At 44.8% G+C, this 23,754-nt stretch overlaps 2 protein-coding genes across 4 annotated transcripts; one reads left to right on the top strand and one right to left on the bottom strand.

Annotated features, from left to right (window-relative positions):
- Positions 1-2,676: 2,676 nt before the first annotated feature.
- hal (histidine ammonia-lyase) lies at positions 2,677-8,640 on the bottom strand. Its single transcript, XM_086149504.1, has 20 exons — positions 8,328-8,640; positions 8,125-8,185; positions 7,936-7,963; positions 7,715-7,789; positions 7,553-7,625; positions 7,393-7,459; positions 7,261-7,298; positions 7,048-7,173; positions 6,803-6,942; positions 6,619-6,666; positions 6,245-6,392; positions 6,059-6,154; positions 5,597-5,655; positions 5,191-5,271; positions 5,021-5,086; positions 4,767-4,932; positions 4,537-4,671; positions 3,654-3,762; positions 3,473-3,542; positions 2,677-3,359 (listed from the first exon to the last, which is right to left on the bottom strand). Exons 1-20 carry the CDS (start codon positions 8,572-8,574, stop codon positions 3,228-3,230), a joined length of 1,965 nt encoding a protein of 654 aa, XP_086005630.1. The 5' UTR covers positions 8,575-8,640; the 3' UTR covers positions 2,677-3,227.
- A 7,115-nt stretch (positions 8,641-15,755) lies between these two features.
- LOC147232589 (ETS domain-containing protein Elk-3-like) lies at positions 15,756-23,720 on the top strand. Of its 3 annotated transcripts, XM_086149502.1 has the most exons (6): positions 15,831-15,967; positions 17,584-17,687; positions 19,599-19,807; positions 20,121-20,939; positions 22,089-22,211; positions 22,839-23,720. In XM_086149502.1, the coding sequence occupies exons 3-6, from the start codon at positions 19,601-19,603 to the stop codon at positions 22,980-22,982; spliced, it is 1,293 nt and encodes a 430-aa protein (XP_086005628.1). In that variant the 5' UTR covers positions 15,831-15,967; positions 17,584-17,687; positions 19,599-19,600; the 3' UTR covers positions 22,983-23,720. The 3 variants fall into 3 exon arrangements, with proteins under 3 accessions (XP_086005629.1, XP_086005627.1, XP_086005628.1); XM_086149503.1 differs by lacking the exon at positions 17,584-17,687 and having other exon boundaries at positions 15,756-15,967; positions 23,011-23,720; XM_086149501.1 differs by lacking the exon at positions 17,584-17,687 and having other exon boundaries at positions 15,756-15,967.
- Positions 23,721-23,754: the final 34 nt, after the last annotated feature.

The following is a 23,754-nucleotide window of genomic DNA, read 5'->3' as shown; positions in this document are numbered from 1 at the left end:
CAGTCTGGCAAGAGAGTGAGTGCGTAGCTGAAACTTATGGTGGATCGCCTAAAATCACTCTGAAATAGTAGAGCCGTAAGAAACGGATACAACTGCATTTTATTTGTTGTTTTATTCTTTCATTTATTTAACCATCAATATTGCATTAAAGGCAATCATTTGAATCACAGTTCAATCTGTGCAATGAGGTCATTTGAAGACGTTTTCAACAAACATTGAACCAATCCGGCCCCTTGACTTCTACCAATGTTTAAAATTTTGTCCCTCGGTGTATTTGAGTTGAAGTAATCATGACTCGTAAAGCAGTTTAGATGACTCACAAGTTTTGAACGATTTGTTCACCATAAATAAGCAAGCCGAGCTCTACTTTAAGAGCAGTGCTAGTTCAGACGTCATAAATAGGATCGCCACCGGGTTTGGCTGCTTGGAGTTGTTTGACATGAGCTGTGGTTTCTCCCGGGAAGTGTGAAAACTGTTGTTGATTTTGAAACTGCTATTTTCTCTTGAAAGGTTGTTTGTCATCGCTGGTGTCAGGGAAAAAGCCTTCGCCACTAGATAGAGCCAGAGACCTTTAGAAGAAAAAATTATTTTGACATATTGGGTGAAACATATGGGACAACGGATCGGCAAAATGCAACCGCTAGATTTAACCCATCGCCAAGGGAAAAGTCGGGAGTTAAGAGTCAACAACACTTCGATAGGAAGAGCAAACCAATATGAAACCAGGAATGTTTGGAGCCAAGCCGCCGCCCCAAAAGCTGTCAGAGGAAGGTTTGATCCATTGACCTCGGCTCTTTAGTTGTCCTTTCTATATCACAATTTGATTCGCTGGTGTCTCCATTCCGGGTGTCCCTTTGTATTTCACTGTGAGATACGAGTTGATGATTAAAAATAGAGGGAAAAAAAGAGGAGCTAATGCTCTATGTTATTCAGAAAGATTTGAGAATAGCTGTTTTTTGCTGGTTTCAAACTGGGGGACCTTTTACATGCATGGCAAAACGTGGTCGCCACAACGCTAAGTAAACTTGAAAATAGCATTTCCGTGGCGATTTGTATTCATCCATAAACCAAACAATAATAAATGCATCCAAATGCATGACTGAAGTGTCGACCGTGAAGCAGGGAGTCGATTCCCCGGCGGGGACAAAACCACAAAAACACGTTGCTACGGAAATAAATAACCAGAGAAAAACCGACTCGGCTACATAACAGTAGCTGCACTCTTAGGAAAGAGACTCTGACAAAAGTCAAACACTGGAATTGAGAGCTGGAGCAAAACTTTATGCATGTGTTTTGTTGGCATGGTTACAGCTGACAGCGACCATTCTGTTCCAGCAAAAGAGAATGAGTTGGTTGATGAGTCAGTGTCATCCTTTCACCATCCGGGTGGAAGCTAGTTTTTTGAGAGCGGACTAATTGACTTTAACGCTTTGTCTCATACCACAAAGTGTTGTTGAAAAAAGCACGAAGAAGTGTTATTTCTTTAAAGGTTGCAATTTATGGCATACTTAACCTACGGGCGCAGCCATTGTTTAACGGTCGCAATGCATGCAAACTGGTTGTATTGTGTTAAAGTTGGTTTTCCACTAGTTTTAACTTTGCTTTAACTTGCTTCTGGATGCACAGAACTTCCTAAGAACGCACAGCTGTGTTCTTGTCGCGTATCTCCGGATGCATTTGATGCATTTAGCCACGCTGAGCTAAGTTGCCGAAAGAGCTCACAGGTACCTGCTTGTTTTGAACTCAAGACTATTTACATGTCTACGGTTTTCTTTCACAAGCCGACAAAAGGTCCGAGGGAAACAAGAAACACCTCAGGGAGGAGATGCTGGATGTTCTGTCATGTCAACAACCCACGACTGCAGAAGTAGCATCCCATGTCTAAAGACTGACGGGTCACAACAGCGGGTCTTAAGTCTACAGTGAACAAACATTAAGTGGAGCTACTTACAACATATCCTCTCTCTCTGTTTACATCCCTCCCACCTCCAACAGCAGTGACAGGAATGTAGCACATGGTGAACTGTGCCAGGCAATCAGTGAGCAACAAACAGCACATGAATTTATCATCCTTGCTGGAGATTTGAATCATGCTAACCTCAAGGCTTTCCTCCCAAGCCTCACCAGTATGGCGTGTTCCCAAAATGAGGAGCACCCATCTCCGCCATCTGCATGCTGTTTGGTAGTTATTTTTCTTTCAATATACACTAACCTGCCTTGAACAGAGTAACTCCAGAAGTAAATTGTTTTCTTTCTACTTTTTTTTAATAATGAAAGACATTAGATTGAACTTCCCTAGTTTTCTTTCATGAGCAAATATTACCTAATTTTCTGTAAATTGATCCCCAGAAATATGCAGGACAATGATGGCAAAGGAATACGTATAGTAATGCAATTAAAAATGTCAGACAAGGCCTCGAGAAATCAATATATGCATTCATTTATTTTATACGCGTATCTATTATTTTCCTCTTTTCGTTTGCACATTTGTTTCGGCGTGGATGTATTTTAAATATTTTTGTTGTTTTCTTTTCATTAGAAATTTGTGATTATTTATTGCAATTTTGCTTCTATACACAAGCCAACATAATGAAGAGCATCAGATGTCATCCATTGCACTTAAAAGCAACATTGCAGGTATTAAATTCTACAATTAGCTGAGAACAATTCTGAGGCTGTTGCATCAAAAAGTTTTATTGATGATAGTCACTCACAATTCCAAGCTATTACTCCAGAAACATTTACATATAATCACAGAAATGGATTTATTCGTTGTCTGTACCTCTTATCCTGCACAAAGGGTCGCAGGGGGCCAACATGTGCACTCCGCACAGAAAGGCCACAGACAGAATTGTATGAAGGACCTTTTTGCTTAAATCAAACAAAAGTTTTGGCTATATCATTCGAACCGATTTGCTAGGTTAGTAGATATACTGGCTGAGGTAGACATGATGCAATAAAAACTAATTCAGACACATTTTAAACATGTTGATAAATACAACCGTCATGCACAGTGCAGGCTAAATGCAATTTTGTTACATGATAATTACCAGAACAGTGAATATAGTATGCAAAACTATTATGACAATTAAGATCAAAATAAGTATGCATTTTTAAAAAGATGGGTAGCAGACAGTCATTTGCATCCTACGAAGTGTGACGAGTAACTTATCGTCGCTGGCGACTGCGAAAAGGAAAAGAAGGCGGAGGTATGCGTCTGCGTGAATTCACTCGTGACGAACACGTTTCCTTGGCGATGCTGGAGAGTCCAGAGAGAAGGCGGTCGGGGAGACGGGCCGGGATTCAGGGATATACTCTGTCTGGTACTTATCGATGTAAGGCTTGGCTACATGCCACACCTGATTTGACAACATAAAAACGTCTAAATACAGTGAAACATTTCAGACGCTTTTAATATACGAGTGGGAAACTTCCGGTCTCGACGGCACCGACTCGTTCCGTCGGCACTTGCCTTCTGATCCAAGAGGAGACGGTGAACAGCCTCGATGTCAGGAGACATGAATCTATCTTTAATCCAGGGTCTGTTGAAAACAGGAAAGAGAGGAAAACGTAAAAGTGGAACAGCAGATAAATATTAACTATTCTGTACATCATTTGTGGGATTTGTACCTTGGCCACACTGTTTGACTTACTTGACAACACTGCGAACAAGTTCATAGACCTTTTCCAGTGGAGTGGTGGTACGAAGCGGACGGAGAAACTCAATACCCTGACAGGCTGCCAACAGCTCTATTGCAAGAACTGATTGACAAAAAAAAACATAATGAATGTTACTAATCTTAGAACTGAATATATCTGAAATAATGATAAACAGCAAAGTACGGCATTTGTTTTCAGTGTAAGTGAATTTGCATTCAACCTATACAGTTCCCGCTTCTTTCAGGGCAACACAGAATATGTAGAAGGATCCAAATTCAAGCCCTTAGTGATTTTCTTTTTTAACCCCCTCTCGATTTCATTCGAGGCACTGCGCGTAAATCGTTAACGATAACATGTTAACCAAGTGTAACCGAAGAAGCCTCTCGAAAAAAAGTAGTAGGATGTGTTTTCGGTATGAAAGCCGTGACCTAGATGACCGAAAAACCTTCACGGACATACAAACTAGCATTTGTTTGGTGCACGGCAGTTATTGACCCAACTGTGACAATAATAGCACTCAGGGACAGACTCACTAGTTCCGATATGTAATATTTGTCATGTTGTAATGCGTATTATTGACAATGTCTTAATATAACATGCTCTGCTCACCGATCTCTGGTCTACCCCTGCTTGTATAATGAAGAACTATTGCATTTTACAGTTCCTCTGACAAAAAGGCCACGCTGGAGACTCCCAGTGACCACCAATATTCAATATACCAATATTAGATAGATTTACTACGACTGGAAGATCTACTTGTCCTTTCTTCCTATAAACAGCTGAATTGCAAACGGTTCTTTTAAAAACCACTTTGTGACTTAAATCAGACTTCAGGCGCTCAAATCTGTTACGAAATCACGACACGTGTCGGCTTGCCTTGCTCTACGTGTTCCACCACCCTCAGGGCCTTCCGTGCAGCCCAGCCGCCCATGGAGACATGATCCTCCGTGGCGGCACTGGTGGACAAGGAGTCCACCGACGACGGATGGCATAAAACCTTACTCTCTGAAACTAAAAAACAGCACAAATGATCACTTTGCGTTTAAGTTGGATTACTGTGAAACCGAATGTAGACTAGATACATGCTGATTTTATTTCATACAAACCCAAGGCTGCGGCGGTGCAGTGAGCAATCATGAATCCTGAGTTTAGGCCTCCTTCATTGACCAGGAAGGCCGGTAGCTCACTCAGAGACGGATTGCACAGTCTCTCGATCCTCCTTTCACTGATAGAGGCCAATTCATGGACTCCAATGGCCAAAAAATCCAAAGCCTTACAGCAAAGACAGAGCGAGCGATGAAAGAAGAACAAAATCTATGGAAAACACCAAAAAGTTAGGATATCCTTGGCTTCTACACACCTTCGCAGGGTATTCTCCATGAAAATTCCCCCCTGAAATAGTTTCACCTCTTTCTGCAAAAACCATCTTATATAGCTGCTAAGGAAAAAACGCTTTGCATTTAAACAAATGTAGTAAGCATGCAACACAGATTTGTAAAGAAAAAGTGAAGTCTGCACAGGAGAGGATACAGGGTTGTCAGTTGCACTGTTAATTTCTGTATTGATGATGTTCTGGACAAATTTTATTGTGTCATTTGTGACTCCGTGAACCTATTTAAGAAGAAGAATAGGACACATTCACAAACAGACGGACAATCTTCTCATATGGGTCCATTCATTATGCTGAGTCAGGAGTTGAAAAAAGAAAATCTGACTTGTGAATATATAACTTAGGACAGCTGATATTCTGGCAGTTTAAACTTAACACAGCACCTGTGATTTTAGACAAAGCTACAATAGATTTGTGTGCGCGGTTGCCTTTTAACGACATAGTACCGATTCGATATGTCGTTAACACCCCGGCAACTGCGGTACTGCTGACATACGAGTGGATCTGGAGCGACGACGAAAATGTACGATGTTATATAAGGCTTACCTGGGGACAGCATCGCATGGTGTAGGCATCCTGGACCCTGTCACAGAACCTGTGGCTCTCTAGCAAACCAGCGACACATCACTCAAATGAAGTTCAACTTGACAGTTTACAAACTATGCGGTTATAGTAGCTGCGCCCGGACCAGTACCGGTGCGCAAAGAAAATCTCTCTGGGTACAAATGATGATTTTCATGCTTAAAAAGGTTGGGGACCGCTGGTTTATAGGATAGCAAGTGTGTACTGTATCGTAGATAAAGCCTTGTGGTTTACGATCTATGCACCCAATACTTGTAGCAAAGCCCAAAAAGAGGAGGGTCTTTTCACATGCAACTCCCCAAAGCTGCCCCAGATGGATTTGAATACAGGAGCCTCCTTGCTGAACGTTAAGATATCATATTGAGAATGACTATATAGTATTCTGTAACTCCTCTGTTTAATAATATGGGCGCACCTACTACCTACCTGCAATCTGGGAGGGATGGTGATCGGAGTCCAGCAAAGAGCGAAAACGTTTGGCCACCTCGATCTGACCCGGGTGGGGCCGCAGTGAATGGATGTCTACAGAAACACACACACAAGGGATAATAACATTTGAGAGCCTTGAGGTTTTGGGTCAATGATCTCGTCCTGTTTGGGGATTCGGCTCACCGCTGTCGAAGGCCTTGGTGGTTCCCTTCAGCACCTCCAAGGTCAGGGCAGCAATTATGTCCGCCTGTTGGGCAATAGCCTGAGCTCGCTCTACAGCCTCCGCTCCCAGAGAGGTGATCATCTGAGTCCCATTGATCAACGCAAGGCCCTGTAAAGGAAAGACAAGTTAATAGTCATCACTTGGAGAATCGACTAAATCAAGTTTTCATTTCTATCGCCTCGTACTATGTGGTACAATCGCGACCGCTATTCTGAATCTTTGCTTTGGAGATCCAAAGATGATGCGGTGTGGACCCATTTAAACCCTGGGTCATCGGTATTCTCTACAGCGAGCGGACTGAAAGGACGTGAGCTCGGTTGTTTTTAAACATTACCTCTTTGGGCTTTAGTGATATTGGCCTTAGTCCATGGGCTTCCAGGACCTGTTCAGAGATGAGAGGGGGAAAAACATGAAGAAGGTCAAGGGTCATCAAAAGCAAACATGTTTTGCTATATGATCTTGCGGCCTTTTGCCGCACGCAGTTCCTACTGTATCAAGCGAGTCATTGTCGTTCTTACATATTTGGCATCGGCCCATCCGCTCTTGGGGGACCACATTTTACCCTCTCCCATCAGTCCCAAGGCCAAATGAGAAAGGGGCGCCAGGTCTCCGCTGGCACCTACCGTTCCCTTCTCCGGGACAAACGAGAGACAAGAAGCTGCCGAACGGATAAAAGTTTAAAACCGGTCATGCGGCCGTCAGACTCCTACAGAAAGCGGCGCCATCGTCTCGAACCGCTGAAACCGAAAAGCAGACGGGTTACCGTTGAAAGCCTGGATCATGGCATGGAGCGTCTCCAGAGAGACTCCGCTGTGTCCTTTGGCCAAGACATTGATCCTCAGGGCCAGCAACATGCGGGTTCTCTCTGGGCTCAGCGGGTTTCCCACACCTGCAACCCAGAAAGATCGTGTATTGGAGCACAAAGGTCTAAAAACAATCTGTTCTCGACAGTTCTATCGACGGGACCTTTTCTCACCGGCTGAATGGGAGCGCACTAAGTTCTCCTGAAGCTCCCTGCAGAATCAAACGTTCACGGCTGTCAGCGTAAAGCTTCGTACTCTCAAAGAAGATGATTTGGCGGAAGAGAATAGGGAGATACTGTCTTTACTTGAGTTTGCTGACGGGAATGACGGTCCGGGCGAATTTGCCGAAACCCGTGGTGATTCCATAAACCACTGGACGGCGACACATCAAGAACGGCATTTAGAAAATAACCTCAGTTTCTAAGAAGATGGATCTTTCAATTTAATTTAGACTTTGACAAGAACCTTTGTTTTCTTTGACAATGGTGTCCAAAAGCTCCCTGGATTGCACAACTTTCCTCTCTGCCTCCGGAGTCAGCTGAAATTGCAGGTGCAAGGAGTGATTAGGTTAGGTCAAAGATTACCCGAGGATGATCCGGGACAGGAATTCAATTTGTCGATCATTACCTTTATCTTGTAGACCCCTCTGCCCAAGTTGACCAGATCCGTCGACGTCAGGCTGTTGCCATCCAAAGAAATGTACTGCAATTGACAGAGAAACTCTACGAGCAACTATCCGAGGGTATTATAGACAAAACACTTATTTGTAGCGTACGATGTAGAAATCTCGACTTTAGATGGAATAGCGTGGATGTGTTTGTGCGAGACGGTAAAACGAAAGGACTTACTTCGGCAGGTTCTTTATACGCCGCCGTACTATTCGATATATCTAAGGACAGACGTTCAACTGTGTGTCGACTTTCTGACTACCAAACATTTATTTTAGGAGGCGGTGCGACGGTAACAAACGATTTCAAGAAAGCGTCAATCTGACTCGGGACGCTTCGAAAAACGGTCACAAACAAGTGGAAGGATACAGATGAGAAACTCCAGGCTGACACGGAATGAAGTCGGTAGACACGGTATCTCCTTCAATAGCTGTGAGAACGAGATGCCACAAAGTCATTGGAGGATCACACCTGTATTGGGAGGTTCGCTTGTGTGCGCACTTTACGCACGACACCTCCACTTTCCCCTCCAAACGTGGCGTTATCAGGATGTGAAATGCGCACGGTCCTACCGAGCTCCACGAAGTCATTGTCCTCCAACACATCGTCGATGGTGTCGTCCGCGTCCAGCAGCCCCAAACCCTGACACCTGCGCACGACGAAGCGTGTGTCCTTCACGGCCGCGATGCCGCCGTTGTCCGGTTTGTTCTTCACGTAACGTTTGAGGGCTTCGTGTCCGAGCCACCGGATCGAATTCCCGGTGTCCCGGCAGGGCACCGCCAGCCATTCGTCTCGGATGTGGACGGTAAAACGAGGCATCGTGTTTCGGGCGGACTCCGCTGCACTGGCCGCGGGTTCGCCGCGGAGCTGCGACCACCTCCGGGCCCCCCGGGGCCCCGCCGCCAATCAGGCCGCGCGTCGGGAGCTCCGCCCCCGCCGGTGTCTCCTCACGGGACCGCTGACCCTCCGGGGCGCTGAACCGAGTGTTGGAACAGAGTGACCGGGATTGTCTCCGGACCGTGACGAGAAAAAAAAAAGGCTGATAGTCACAGTTTGAATTCATGTATTCGACCAGATTTAAATGTTGCATGTTGTACAACGTGCACATGATCATCTTTTTTTATTTCTCCAGATTTAAATTGCAAGGAATGACTGCACTGAGGCAAGAGAGGCCATGCCTCACTTGCCAATCATGGAAAATAGTAAAAATGGTTATATGTATTAGTGATTAGCACAATAATGCTACTTTTCATTTCACTTCACCAGATTCAGATTGTTTTTTTATATTCAAAATTACTGGATTTTCACATTTACTGTTCAAATACTGAGGAGACGTGCAGTTGTGCAATGACGGCTGACTGCTGCCATGCTCTGCACTAAGACCGCATTGCCACGTCTCTGTATTTCGCTATTAAAATGTTTCAACATTTTTACTATATGAGCAACATTTCAAATGTACAGTGTTGTATTTTTGTCAACTGTAATAATAATAATGATAATCATAAGCACAGCAAATCAAACTCCTCCATCTAGCCTGTATCCTCTCACATGAACTATCTTCATGTCCTCTTTCACTTTATCCATAAATTTTCTCTTTAGTCTTCCCCTGACAGATGTCTTCTGCCTGGCAGTTCCAACCTCAGCATCCTTCTACCAAGATATTCATCATCTGTACGTGTCCAGACCATCTCAGCCTGGCCTCTCTGACTTTCCGAAGCATTTAACATGTGCTCTCGCTCTGATGGACTCATTCCTGATCATATCCATCCTGGTCGCTCCCAAAGAGAACCTCAATGTCTTCTTTTCTACGACCTCCAGCCCCGATTCCTGTTTTTTCCTCCATGCCAGTCTTTCAACCCCACAGCATGGCTGGTCTCACCACTGTCTTGTACACACTTCCTTGGCTCATACTCTATTATCACACATTAACCCTCATTCTTTTCTCCAGCCATTCCAACCTGCCTTAACCCATTTCTTTACCGCTTTTCTACACACTCAATTGTGCTGGACTGTTGAACCTAAATACATAAAATCCTCCATACTCTATCTCTACAGCCTGTAGCCTCACTGCTCCACTTTGGTTCCCCTCATTCACACATTTATTCTGTCTCGCTGCGACTAACCCTCATTCCTCTCCTTTCCAGAGCATACCTCCATCCCTCTAGATTTTTCTCCACCTGCTCCCTGCTCTCATTACAGATCACAACGTCATCTGCAAACATGATGGTCCGTGGAGATTCCTGTCCATCACCACTGCAAAGAGGAAGTGGTTCACAGCTGATGCCTGACGTATTCCCATCTCCACCTTGAACTTCTGCCACACAAAGCAGTCTGAAGGAGATCGATGACTGCAAATGTCTTGACGGGTGAGAGAGTAGCCACACAGCTTAGACTGGTTTGTAAGATGAATCTGGTGACAAGGAAGATGAAGAAGACAGAGGCAGAGCAGAGGAAAAAGTGGTGGAAGCTGAATAAGGATAGATGCTGTGTGGTTTTCAGGATGACAAGAGGTTCAGGATGACTGGACAACTGCAGCTTATGTGATCAGGGAGACTGGTAGGAGAGTATTTGGTGTGCTGTCGAGGAAGAAAGCAAATAATGACACTTGGTGGTCGAAAGAGGAAGTACAGGGGTATTTGCAGATAAAGAGGTTAAAGTGGGACACTGCATACTGAAGAGAGCAGGCAGGAGTATAGAGAGACTCGGTGTAAAGTAAAGGTAGAGGTAGCAAAGGCCAAACAGAGGGTGTATGACATGATGGTGCCCATTTTTTTGGAATAAGGAAGATGTGCAGAATTGCAGTAACTATAGAGGAATAATGTTAAAGAGCCATACGATGAAGTCATGGGAAAAAGTGGGAACTGGACTGAGAGCAGAAGTCAGCATCTGTGACCAGCAGTGTGGTTTCATACATAGAAAGAGTACTACAAATTGAAAACGCATACAACAAGGTGCCGAGAGAGGAACCATGGTGCGGTGTAAGGAAGTCTGGAGTGGCAGCAAAGTATGGTAGGCTGGTGCAGAACATGTATGCAAAAGTTGTGTGCTGCAAAGTGGAGGTAGGACTACATCAGCGATCAGCTCTGAGCCCCTTCTTGTTTGCAGTGGTGATGGACAGGCTGATAGATGAGGTTAGACAGGAATCTCCATGGACCATGATCTTTGCGGATGACACAGTGATCTAGTGAGAGCAGGGAGCAGTTGGAGGAAAATGTAAAGAGGTCGGGGTATGCTCTGGAGCGGAGAGGAATGACGGTTAGCCGCAGCAAGAAAGAATATATGTGTGTGAATAAGGGAACCAAGTGGAATGATGAGGCTATAGGGATTGGAGATGAAGAGGGTGGAGGATTTTAAGTACTTCAAGTCAACAGTCCAGAGTGGAAAAGAGGTAACTGTACCATTGCCCACTGGAACAGGAAGGAGTTTGCATGTTCTCCCCGTGACTGCGTGGGTTTCCTCAGAGTTCTCCGCTTTCCTCCCGCAATCCAAAAACATGCAGGTTACTTGGATAAACTGAGAAACTGCCCAAATGTGTGAATGAGAGGGAATGGTTGTCTGTCTGTATAAAACCGCAATTGACAGGCGACCAGTCTAGGGTGTACCCCGCCTCCAGATTGCAGAGATGAAGAGGTTTAGATTTTCTTTTGGGGTGTCACAGGATGTATAGAGAATATGTTGGCAGAAGAATGCTGAGGTTGGAACTGCCAGGCAGGAGTCCAAGGGGAAAGACCACGGTAAAGATTTATGAATGGAGTGACCGACGACAAGCTCGTGGATTTTAGAGAAGAGGATACAGAGAATAGGCTTAGATGGAGGAGGTTGATTCGCTTTGGCGACCCCTGAAGGAAGTTGCAGAAAAAAAAGTAAAAGAAGAATACAGGTTGCTCATCAAAAGGCTAAAAAGAAAAAAGGGACTGTCACTTAAGGTCAATAATTGTCAAAAACTTTTGTCATAATTAAGCCTAATTTATTTTACCTTTCCCCCAATAGATGGCGCACTCCTCGTGCACATTGACCTTTGTTGGAGTGTGATGATTACTCTCTACATCATTTTTTTCACTTTGACCTTTTAACTATTCTGTAAAAATGATCTTATCAAGGAAAACTGGACAGCGAGTGCTAAATAGGGGTTGAACAGCAAAATGTTTTTTTAGCTGAAGTCCGATCAATAGCTGTATACCTGATATGCCAAGAAACTCTCACGAAATTCATCAGCTGACACTTTGCCACAAAGCATGCTAACTTGTGAGCGGTCTACGTAAGAGACCGGTGGCCTCGGCTCAGAGGGGTTTTTTTAACACTAATTTACACTGTTAGCAAAAAATAAAAAAAATGTCACCGACAAGCCACAATTAAAGAGGCAAGTACCAAGGCAAGTTTTATGCTAGCATTCAAATTAGGGACTAACCGGGTTTCCAAACTTCCGGAGGACAACACAGATGCTGACGTTGTTTTGCTCGACCTACATACACTGTATGGCCAAAAATATTTGCTCACCTGCCTTGACTCGCATATGAACTTAAGTGACATCCCATTCCTAATCCACATGGTTCAATACGACGTCAGTCCACCCTTTGCAGCTAGAACCGCTTCAACTCTTCTGGGAAGGCTGTCCACAAGGTTCAGCAGTGTGTTAATGAGGAGTTTTGACCATTCTTCCAGAGGCGGATTTGTGAGGTCACACACTGATGTTGAACGAGAAGGTCTGGCTCTCAGTCTCCGCTCTAATTCATCCCATCGGGTTGAGGCCAGGACTCTGTGCAGGCCAGTCAAGTTCATCCACGTCTTTCTGGACCTTTCTTTGTGCACTGGTGGCGTCTCCACTGCTCTAGAATCCAGTGGCGGCGTGCTTTACACCGCTGCATCCGACGCTTTGCGTTACACTTGGTGATGGGTGGCTTGGATGCAGCTGCTCTGCCATGAAAACCCATTTTATGAAGTTCTCTGCCAACTGTTCTTGAGCTAATCTGAAGGCCACGTGAAGTTTGGAGGTCTGTAGCGATTGACTCTGCAGAAAGTTAGCGACCTTTTCACACTGTGTGCCTCAGCATCCGCCAACCCCGCTCTGACAGTTTATGTGATTTACCAATTCGTGGCTGAGCTTCTGTCGTTCCCAAACACTTCCATGTTCTTATAATCCAGCTGACAGAATATTTAGGACTGAGGAAATTTCACGACTGGATTTGTTGCACGGGTGGCATCCTATCACAGTTCCACGCTGAAATCGCTGAGCTCCTGAGAGCCACCCATTCTTTCACAAATGTTTGTTAAAAACAGTCTGCATGCCTAAATGCGTGATTTTATACACCTGCAGCTATGGAAATGATTGGAACACCTGATTCCGATTATTTGGACGGGTGAGTGAATATTTTTGACCATATAGCGGTATCTTAGCAGACATTCAGCGTCATAAACCCCAACAAAATTTGTCACAGATCCAAGCTCGGATGCATCCTGAGAATTGCCCCAACAAAAATAACCCCTGACTTGGATGCACTGGTGAAAAAGGGAGATCAACAACACTGTTCCCACTGAAGCTGAACCTGAGTTCCTGTTGCCGTGTTATACAATCAGTGCCTTTGGGAAACAATTTGTACAATAAGTCTTGCATATTCATGCTTTGCTAAATGGCCACATCCTTTCATGTAATGGCTTTTACAGGGTCTTCTATTCTATCAGTGTCATTTATATGAGTTGACACAAACACTCCATCCATCTGATCCTGATCCGGCCCCTCTGTCAAATTTTTAATCCGTTGTGGCCCAAGCGTCAAAAAGGTTGCACTCCCTTAACATAAGCCATTGGACTGTTGAAGTCAAAATTAAAAATATTAAAATGTAAAATAAATATAGAATATTTATTTTATAAATATAAGATATTAAATATATTGAAAATACCTGTCTGTGCACTATACACTACCATGTCAAACATATTCATTGATATCTTTGCTACGTTTTTTTTACATTCTTAGACATTGTATATTCTTACAAGCGCGCACGTATCTTTTCATTTTATTTATATTTCAAAGCATTGTGGATGACGACAAATACCTTGGCGCTGAACAGGACAAAAAAACTCAAATGCGGTTTTCTAAGAAGGGCCAGACATGTCAACTTCCTGAGGCAGCTGAGGTTCTTGTACATCTGCTGAACAATTCTCAGGATGTTTTATGAGTCTGTCATGGCCAGCGCCATCTTTTACACTGTTGCATGCTGGGGCAGCAACCTGAGGATGGCTGACGGTGATGTCTGGGAGGAGAATATTCTCCAAGATTATGGCGATTCTCAATAGCACTTTTCATCCACCCCGTGACACTAGAGCTTATTCAGCAGTTGATCGATTTCTCGGAGGTGCACTTTCGAACGTCACAGGAGGTCATTGTTGCCCGTGGCCATCAGACTTCCAGGTAATACCAAACGCACTCATATGTGGTTGTATTTGATCTTTTAACTTGTTTATTTTATACATTGACACTACTTATATCTTATCATCTTTATTTATTTATTTCGGTCAGTCTTATCTTATTCATTTCTATTTGTCAATGGCGGGGCCACATTTAGAGAAAGACAGCTATTCACGCTCTAATCCACACATCTGGGCAATTTTTCCAATTAATTCCAGTCAACCTTCATCTTTTTTTATTTTATTGTGGGATCATTGTCTTTAATTTATAAGATGACTTCTGACCCAATGTATATGCTTAATGAATCACAAATAAATACAAAAAAAAGGTACAAATAGAACTACACACGTAAATAAGTGAATAAATAACAATAATCATAGTAATGAATTTTCTGTCACATGCAGCACGACAGAATATATGTGTGTGAATGAGAGGAACCCGGGTGGAACGGTGAGGCTGCAGGGACTGGAGATCAGGGAGAAATTTAAAAATACTTCGGGTCCACGGTCCAGAGCAATGGAGAGTGTGGAAAAGAGGTAAAGAAATGGGTTCAATCAGGTTGGAATGGGTGGAGAAAAGTATCAGGGGTGCAATGAGATAGAAGAGTATCAGCCAGAATGAAAGGTGAACAAGACAGTGGTGAGACCAACAATGCTGTATGGACGTGAAACAGTGACAATGATAAAAAGACAGGATGCAGAGCTGGAGGTCGCAGAGATGAAGACATTGAGGTTCTCTTTGGGAGCGACCAGAATGGATAGGATCAGGAATGAGTCTATCAGAGGAACAGCACATGTTAGATGTTTTGGAGAGAGGGTCAGAGAAGCCAGACTGAGATGGTTGGGTCATGTATAGAGGAGGGATAGAGAATATAATGGTAGACGGATGATGGAAATGGAGCTGCCAGGCAGGAGGTCTAGAAGACCAAAAGAAGATTTATAGACGTAGTGAGAGATGATATGAAGTTAGTTGGTGTGACAGAGGAGGATACAGAGGATAGGGTTAGATGGAGAAGGTCGATTCACCATGGCGATCCCTGGAGGGAAAAGCCGAAAGGAAAGTAAGAAGAAGTAACATTAACTGGGCATTGCTTTACACTTGAATCAACGCGTGCTTTCCCATTTTAAGAGTTAATAGATATAACTAGTTTTTACATAATTATGATGAAGGGGACAAGCTGGGGGCCCCTGGAGGCCCGGTTGCCCTTAGCATTTGGCTATCTGGCCGAATGGGCCAGTTGATATACACAAATAAATCATTCTGTTCCTTTTTTTTTTTTTTTTAATGCGTGGTCACTTTTTTTTTTTGTAACACAATAGCGACACTTTTAAGTTTTTTGAAGTTTTAAGTTTTATTTTTTATTTTTTATTTTTTTGTTTGTTTTGTTTTGTTTAGTTTTTTTTGAACGTGGATTGGCTGTTTAAAACCACGTTTTCCCACGCACCCCCGCGCGCCACGCAGCGGAGACACGCGGGAAGCTCCTGCGCGTGCTCGCGTGAGTGCGTGCGTGGGCGCGTGCGTGCGGCAGGGGCCGAGCGCCAACCGTCAGCGGGCAGGCGGAGAATGAGGAGGGTGGAACCGGGTGTTTACACAGACTGAGAACCGCCTGGGGAATCGGAGGGGAGAGGAAGTCGGCCGGCTCTGGGTCTGCCTGCTCCGACTTCCTGCCGACAAAAAGACATTTTGCCCGGGATCCTATTTCAGTGCGACGCGGGCCGAGAAGAACAGAGGTGAGGATGGGAAGTCCGGGAACCGACCGAACTTCTCCGTAAAGTTACGAGGAGGGAAAGGAGAGAGCCGAGACCGCAGGTAACGACAAGAACAACGGCCGTGTCTTTTTTTTCCGCTCGGCGCTTTTGTTGTCGAAAAGAGCGTCGGTGAAAAACAAAAAAAAGGGGGGGTCTGGACCGGTCGGGACGGACCCGGTTCGGTTAAACTGTTCGAAAAGTGTATTTTCAGAGTTTACGCCGGCCCAGCGTGGACGGTCGAGCCCGGAAAAAAAGGCAGCCTTCCGGTCTGCGCTGGAAATGAGTCACCGGGGAAGAACCGAGCTCGGCGTCGAACTGGCTTCCTGACCGCGGATTCGATCCGGCGAACCCGGTCGAACTCCGGAGAGGGGGGCGGGGGGGGGGGCTAGGAAAACACCCCGGAAACTAAACCCGAGATGCGAAGGGATGCGTTCGAAACGGGCCGGGGTTGAATTCCCTCCGTCCGCGGACCGGAAGGGGCTCGTTTAGTCACGGCTAAGTCACGTCTGCACTCCCGGCTAATCTCATTAGGAGTTTCCGCTTCGACCGACACACTGCGAGACTTTGTGCTCGACGAGCCGAGACTGGGGCCCGGGCTTCGGCCGGGCGGCTGCGCGGCGACCCCCGGCGAGGAGGGGGGGATATATCTAGCTAACCCCCGGGGGGAGGTGTGTGTGGGTATACATATGTATATATACCCACACACACACACACACACACACACACACACACATCAAAAACGACGTGTATATACCCCAGAATTATATGTACATGTAACCCTGGGGGAGGGGTTATATATACCCCAGAATTATGTATACAATCCGAGGGGTCGGGGTGGTATATGCCCCCAAACTATATATTCATGCAACTAAAGGGGAGAGTTATATAGACCCCATAATTATATTTACATTTTACATTATAATTATATATGTATATCTACAACGGGGAGGTGTGTATATACCTCAGAATTATGTAAAAGATAAATCGGCGAAGGGGGTATGTGGGTATGTACCCCAGAATTATTTTTACATGTAACCCGGGGGGAGAGGTATATAGACCCCACAATTATGTATAACTATATAACTGTGGTGTGTGTGTGTGTAAGTGAGTGTGTGAGTGTGTGTGTACATACATATACCCCAGAATTATGTGTACCCAACAGTTACATGTAAATGTATCCCAGAAATAGATATACCCCATGGTAAGATGTGTGTCAGAATCACTTTGTTTGTCCATGAGGGGCAATTGTAAGTGTGTATGTGTTTATATATATGAATATATCGACACGTATATGTGTTGTAACCCAGAATTAGACATATATCAACCCAACAGTTAGGTGTGCATGTATTCAGACGTGTTAGTGAGTGTTTGTGTGTGATACTCCTGAGATCCTCCTTACCTGTGGAAATAGGAGGTGTTGCCTGACCTGCACCTTTACGGCGCGGCGCATTTCCTGCCGAAGCTGCCGAGGCTCTGACTTCCTGTTTCACCTTGCCATATGAAGCGACTCGTAAAAGTTTGCGTCTAGACAAAAACTAAAGGCAAGACTAGACCAGTATGAGGGAACTGGACCCCCCCCCCCCCCCCTCGCAAGGACGGGTTCCAACTCGGTAAAACTTGAGCAGGAAAAAGGACGGGGATTGTTCCTCTGATGACCCTTTCTGTCTGGGATTGCAGTGGGAAGTGTGGCAAGAAGGGGGAAGCTCTCCCCTGCTGTGGGATCCCCTCTCTTCAACGTTTGTCCTTGGAAATAGAATAAGAGGAAGTCCGGACCGCGACAGGTTTGTAGTTTCACATGGCGGACAGAAAACTCTGGGGACAGTGTGATTTGGAAAAAGACTTCCGTCCCCTCTTTTCCTCCCCGTTGTCTGGACTCACAGGAGCAGCCTGTTGGATTTTAGAATCAGTCGGTCCTCACATTCAGAATCTACCCAGTCCATCAGTGTTTGGTCTTTAAAACGGGTAATGTTGAGGTAACAGCTTCTGCTCATATACATTTTAATTCGTTGTTTTGTTATTATCCAAATTAACTTTGACCCAAAGCGGGTCAAACTAAGCTTTTCTCTCCGAGGACCGAGATCAGTCTTCTCACCAGCAGTGCTATCCCAAAAATTTGCACTCCTAAAAATAACAAAGTATTGCACTTTAACGACTCCTGCACTCAGATAAAGTTTATTTTCTCCTTTCCCATCTTCTAGAATGCAAATTAAAATGAAGGCATGGGAGAGTATATGGATTATCATTTTGAAAATGTGATATTTTTCAGTTGATACAATGAATGGCGCCTGTTGTTTGTCTCTAATGTGCATCTGCACACCGTGCCAGTTTAGATCATCAACCCTGAAAGTGTTCCTCATCTTGTCTTGGCTTTGCAGAAAATAACCATTGTTTCCTTTCTTTTAATGAAATATGTTCATTTTGGCCTTTGCTTGTCATTATTTCACCGGTATACTTTATTGACCATGTTGGAGCTGCACAACCCCGGTGACACCGGTATGTCCTTCCAGTAATGCAAGAGTGGCTTGCAGACAGACAGCAGCTTCGAGGCTGCACATTCCTCTATTAAAGGAATAACACACCCTGGGCCCAGCATACTTCCTGTGGAGGGCCAGGTTGAGCCGCAGCATATTTCTGGCTTGAGCTGTTCTTCCTTCTTATATAGATTTTTTTTTTCTCTTTTCCTGCCGCTGCTGCTACGCGACTACACTCAAACACACAGCGAGCTACTCTTCCTCGCACCGCAAGTTACAGTTAAAACAAGCTGCTCCCTTTCAGCCACTAATCTGATTTAGACTGAAAAATGGAAATTATTTGAAAAAGCAAAACCGCTTTGCTCCATTGAGGTTTTTGCTTTTGTCACAACACCTGCTAGGCGGTGTTGCTTACGTTATCATGTTCTAGTTACATCATGGAGGAGAAAGACTGATATGATCACGATGATCCTCGACACAGCACGAGCTTCGATGTTTTAGGTTTCCTGGGTCTTTGTGTATCCTGTAAAACACTATCAACCATAGGATCATGGAACCTAGGGAAATAGAAATGTGTTGGAAGATATTAAGAGGAAAGAAAGGGCTGAAATTACAGTGGAGAAGATCTGAGAAGGAGCTGGGAGTCAAGAAGAAACTGCTTTCAAAGCAGCCTCAGACGTGAACTTGGATAAAGATGTTAATTTATCTGAAAGACAGAGGAAGAGTAAGCCAAGAATGACAAGAAAACACACAGCAGTTGGAAGAATTAGAGAAGCAACTACAAGTATAAAAAAGGCAAATAAATGACTTTTCAAAAATGTTTTATTTTTTAAAATATCATTTTTAATATAACAACTTAGAAGATAAAAATAAACTGTGAATATAGGACTTTGTTTTTTATATTTTTTATTTGTATATAATATTTTAAGATAATATAGAAGCAAAAAAGTTTCAAATAAATGGAAAACAAATTATTCTTAAGATATTTGTATTTATATTAAATATAACATTTAAAGGAATAATGTATAAGCAAATAAAAGTATCAAATAGTAAATATGTCATCCGTTTAAATACATTTTATCTATATCAAATCATGTATTTTTTCAATAATTAAAGAGATTTCTAAAAAAAAAAAAAAAAAAAGTGATTTGAATTGGAATTGGTGCTGAAAAAACAATGGGGACTCTGTTCTCTGCTTCACCCGCGGTTGTTTCGCCGCAGGTATGGACAGCGCCATCACCCTGTGGCAGTTCCTGCTGCAGCTGCTCCTGGACCAGAGTCACAAGCACCTCATATGCTGGACGTCCACGGACGGCGAGTTCAAGCTCCTCAAATCTGAGGAGGTGGCTAAGCTGTGGGGGCTTCGTAAGAACAAGACCAACATGAACTACGACAAGTTGAGCAGAGCCCTGCGCTACTACTATGACAAGGTAAATAATTGACGATTAACCGTCGTGGCTTCATTTGGAATTGTTACAAATGGGTGGTGATTCTTTAGTAATTCCGCTTGTGTGTTTGGACTTTGACTCCCACCCCGGCTGTGTGATACTCTTGAGTCCATTGGGGGGCGGAAACGTTGTTTGCTAGTTGGCAAGAAGTTAAAACGTTAATATAACAAGCCCAAAAATGAGTAAAACGCATGAATAAGAGAAGATAATTAGTGAGAAATGATTTGATATCTGCAAAGACAAGAGGTTTCTGCCTGGAAAAAAAAACCAAACTGTAAACGTGTCTGCTTCACAGAACATCATCAAGAAGGTGATTGGCCAGAAATTTGTCTACAAGTTTGTATCCTTCCCTGAGATCCTGAAGATGGACCCCCAGACAGTGGAGATGGGCTTGGCCGCCGGAAGGTTTACCCTCCAGGAGGGAGAAGCCCCCGAGCTGGGGGTAGAAGAAGAGGAAGAAGAGGAAGGGGAGGAGGAGGTAGGCCAAGGAACCGCCCTGGCGGCAGCCCTGGGGGACCAGCAATGTCGAAATGACTACCTCCGCTCAGGTCTTTACTCGTCCTTCAGCATCAGCTCCCTGCAGAACCAGCCGGAGCTGCTCCGAGGCCTGTGGGAGCGCCAGGAGGAGCCGCGCTCGGTCATCCGCTTCGGCAACAACGCCAGTGAGGGCAGCTCGCCTCCCGCCGTCAAACCCGAGTCCTACATCTCTCAGAGGCCTCCCAAGCCCCCCCGTCATTCCAAATCGCCGTCTTCCTCTCAAACCCGCCCCGGCCACACCTGGAACCCCACGGTCAAAGAGGAGGAAGAGGAGGAAGAGGACTGCGAGCAGAGCGCCGAGCCGCTCAACCTTTCTTCCGGGCACAGGGAACGAGCTTTGCAGCCCCCCGAAAAGAAGGGCGGCAGCGGCGGCGGCAGTAGTTCGACAAATACTAGTAGTAGTAGTTGTAATAGTAGTAACCATGGAGATGGACTCCCACCAAAAGGCAAAAAGCCCAAAGCCCTGGAGATCTCTGCTCCGTCTCTGCTGCTGGCAGGGAGCGATATCGGCTCGATCGCCCTCAACAGTCCGGCCCTGCCGTCCGGTTCCCTGACTCCGGCCTTCTTCACTGCACAGGTGAGAGTCGGGAGGCATTTGGATGTCGAGGGTAAAAACGTCCCACCAGTTAGAACGGAAGAGCTTTGTGAAAACATCAAGGATCGCATCCGTACGCTGCATTAGCCATACATTTTATGCATATATAAATGTCGCCCTAAAACGTGCGTGGGATAGTTTTCTCGGCATTATAAGCCCCGCACATTTGAAAAATGGATGCAAAAAAAAAGTCTCTGGCAGTCGTGGGGCTGTGTTTACACTTTTTTTTTTCAACATCACTTCACATTTGTCTGTGTCAGTCACACAGAGGCAGGGTTTTGGTTTCGCTCGGTGTCCACTCCCAAGTATCCGCAGCTCTCAGGTCAATTGCTAATTTCTCTCGAGCATCAGTTTATTGATGTTCCCCCTTCACGTTTCCTCTATTTCGAACAACAACGTAAAACTAGAACGTTAATACGAGTTCTTATCGTTTCGCGTCTTCCTGGTCACCTTCTCCCCGTTCCCGTCTTTCCCCTTCTTCCTCAATCAGCACAAATCCTATCACCTCTAGAGCTCCAGGATTTCTGAGATCTCACAATAAAGCATGGAGATCCATCACCGGCCCGACAGCCAAACTCAGGGCGGGCCAGTATTTTAGATCTGCATTCCTTCTTTCTCTTGTTTTGACCGACTTCCATGTACCGTCACCGCGGTACCACCTTAAAAACCGCATCGGGGAGATGTGTTGACACTGATCCTAAGACGAATAGACACCAAAAAAAAAATGAGATAAGCAAAAACAGGAGAACGACAAGAAACTTGCGACTCCCAACCTGTGAGCGTGGTGGAGAGGCCCTAAATGATGCCATATGCTGCAATAGCCCCATTAATAATGAGAGTGGGGCCACAGCGTTGGCTCACTCCTGGGGTGACACAGAGGAAAGTGGGGGAGGGGGAGAGAAAAGAGCGGAGAAGATAGGTGGAGAAGGATTCCGCGTTCTGAGACACACCCCTCCCGACCCCACCTCCACACACACAACCGGCCTCCGTTTTCCAAATGTACATGCATTTAGCGTTTCTGCATGTAATGTATGTCGTAACGTGAAAAGCAAAATCTCTCATCCTAACTAGTTTCCTTTGTCTATCCCTTACGCCTCCTCTTCCTTCCTTTTTTTTGTCCCCCCCACCTAGACTCCCTCCGGTTTGCTGCTGGCTCACAGTCCCCTGCTGTCCGGCATCCACTTCTGGAGCAGCCTCAGCCCTGTGGCCCCGCTGAGCCCCGCCCGGCTGCAGGGCCACAGCTCCTTGTTCCAGGTGACACACACACACACACACACACGCACACATACACACATACATACACAAAGGGTGTGGGTTCAGATTTGCTGGGGGAAAAAAAAAGTGCAGTGTTTACGGGTCATTTTTGGCAACACGATGTGGAAGTTTGTGAAAAATATCAAGGGAGTAGATATGAAGTGTCAAAATACATAACTTTTGAAAATATCGATTCATCTGCACAGGCACTTTCAAGAAAAACAATACAAGTGGTCAAAAATGAATCTACTTATGCATGCTGAAATGTCGCTTGTTGTTCGTCGTATTCGAACTTCCAGGGCAAAAACATTTGCTCGTAAATTCATAGACGACAAATAGGGAGCCGGGCATTTTGTGATCCGCTAAATAGCAGACAACCTTGGTGGGGTTAGTCAAGACTTGCGAGCCGATCCTGCGAAGGTGTCCTGTTTCAATGCTTGTGACTGCGAGAGGAAATCCTGTGAATACTTCCTGTTTGAACCCGGGGGAGCCGGTCTCAACAGGGCGAACTGGTTCTAGGGCTGCTGCTCACACATCACGCCGCTTCCGTAGGCACACGCTCACACCCTTAACCGGATTCTTTGCTCACAAATAACGTCGACTTCTCCTTCTGTTGCGGATGTGCAGGGGGACAGAGACAAAAAGGAAGAGGCCACAATGAAAAAGAAAAAAAAAAAAGACAAAAAAAAACAGGAAACCAGAGCGGTGACAATGCTCGCAGTTCCTCACCGGAAAGCAGCTTTCATAGAGTCTGCGTTCCCTCCCCTCTAACTCTCAGCCCCTTTCTCTTCCTCCGTAGTTCCCCAGCCTAATCAACGGACACATGCCTGTCCCCATGCCAAACCTGGAAGGAACACCCTCCTCGCTGCTCCTCTCCCTCACCACCCACAAATCCTGATCCAGGGTCAGTGGAAAAAAAATATCATTTCTTGTTAAAATTGTTCCGTCGGCGGCGATCTCGCATCCCAATCTTGTTGAACACAGTCCTCCGCTTCGAGTTGGCGACCTTGCTTTTTTTTGTTCTTTTTACAAGTTGCCTCAGATCGCAGAGGTTAAAAGACTGCGCTTGGTAAAAAGCCGCCGCATCTGAGACATCTGTGAAAAATACTGATGATGTACAGCACGTGTCCACGTCGAGTGACATGTCACGGCTGGCAAAGACTCGCGATTTGCCTCTTCCGTGCAAGAACTTGTCTTTAACTTTGTTTAAAAAAAAAAAAAAAAAAAAATCTCTAAAACAGTCATTCTGGTTTCTGTCACGTGGGTTATTTTACATATTGTATGCATCATGCTTCTCAGATAGTACCGGCCGTGCCTTATTGTAAGTTTTCTCCAATTTTTTCAAAATCTGTCGGTGAAGACGGGATTTCTAATTAATGAAAGACCTTTGTAATACCTGTAATATTCTTTTTTTTTATACTGGACATGGTATGCAGTGTGTATTCTGTATAATTTTTTTGTATTATGAAGAATATCTTGTCATTTTCAATAAACAAAGCATTGAATGCTTGAACGCAGTCTCTTTTACAAATCAACAGGAGTT

Source organism: Fistularia commersonii, chromosome 7 (assembly GCF_037954325.1).
Source record: "Fistularia commersonii isolate RoL2024-O1a breed Wild chromosome 7, RoL_Fcom_v1.0, whole genome shotgun sequence".
Classification (NCBI taxonomy): domain Eukaryota; kingdom Metazoa; phylum Chordata; class Actinopteri; order Syngnathiformes; family Fistulariidae; genus Fistularia; species Fistularia commersonii.
The sequence above is the reverse complement of the archived record's forward strand: the minus strand, read 5'-3'. Positions and strand labels throughout refer to the sequence as shown.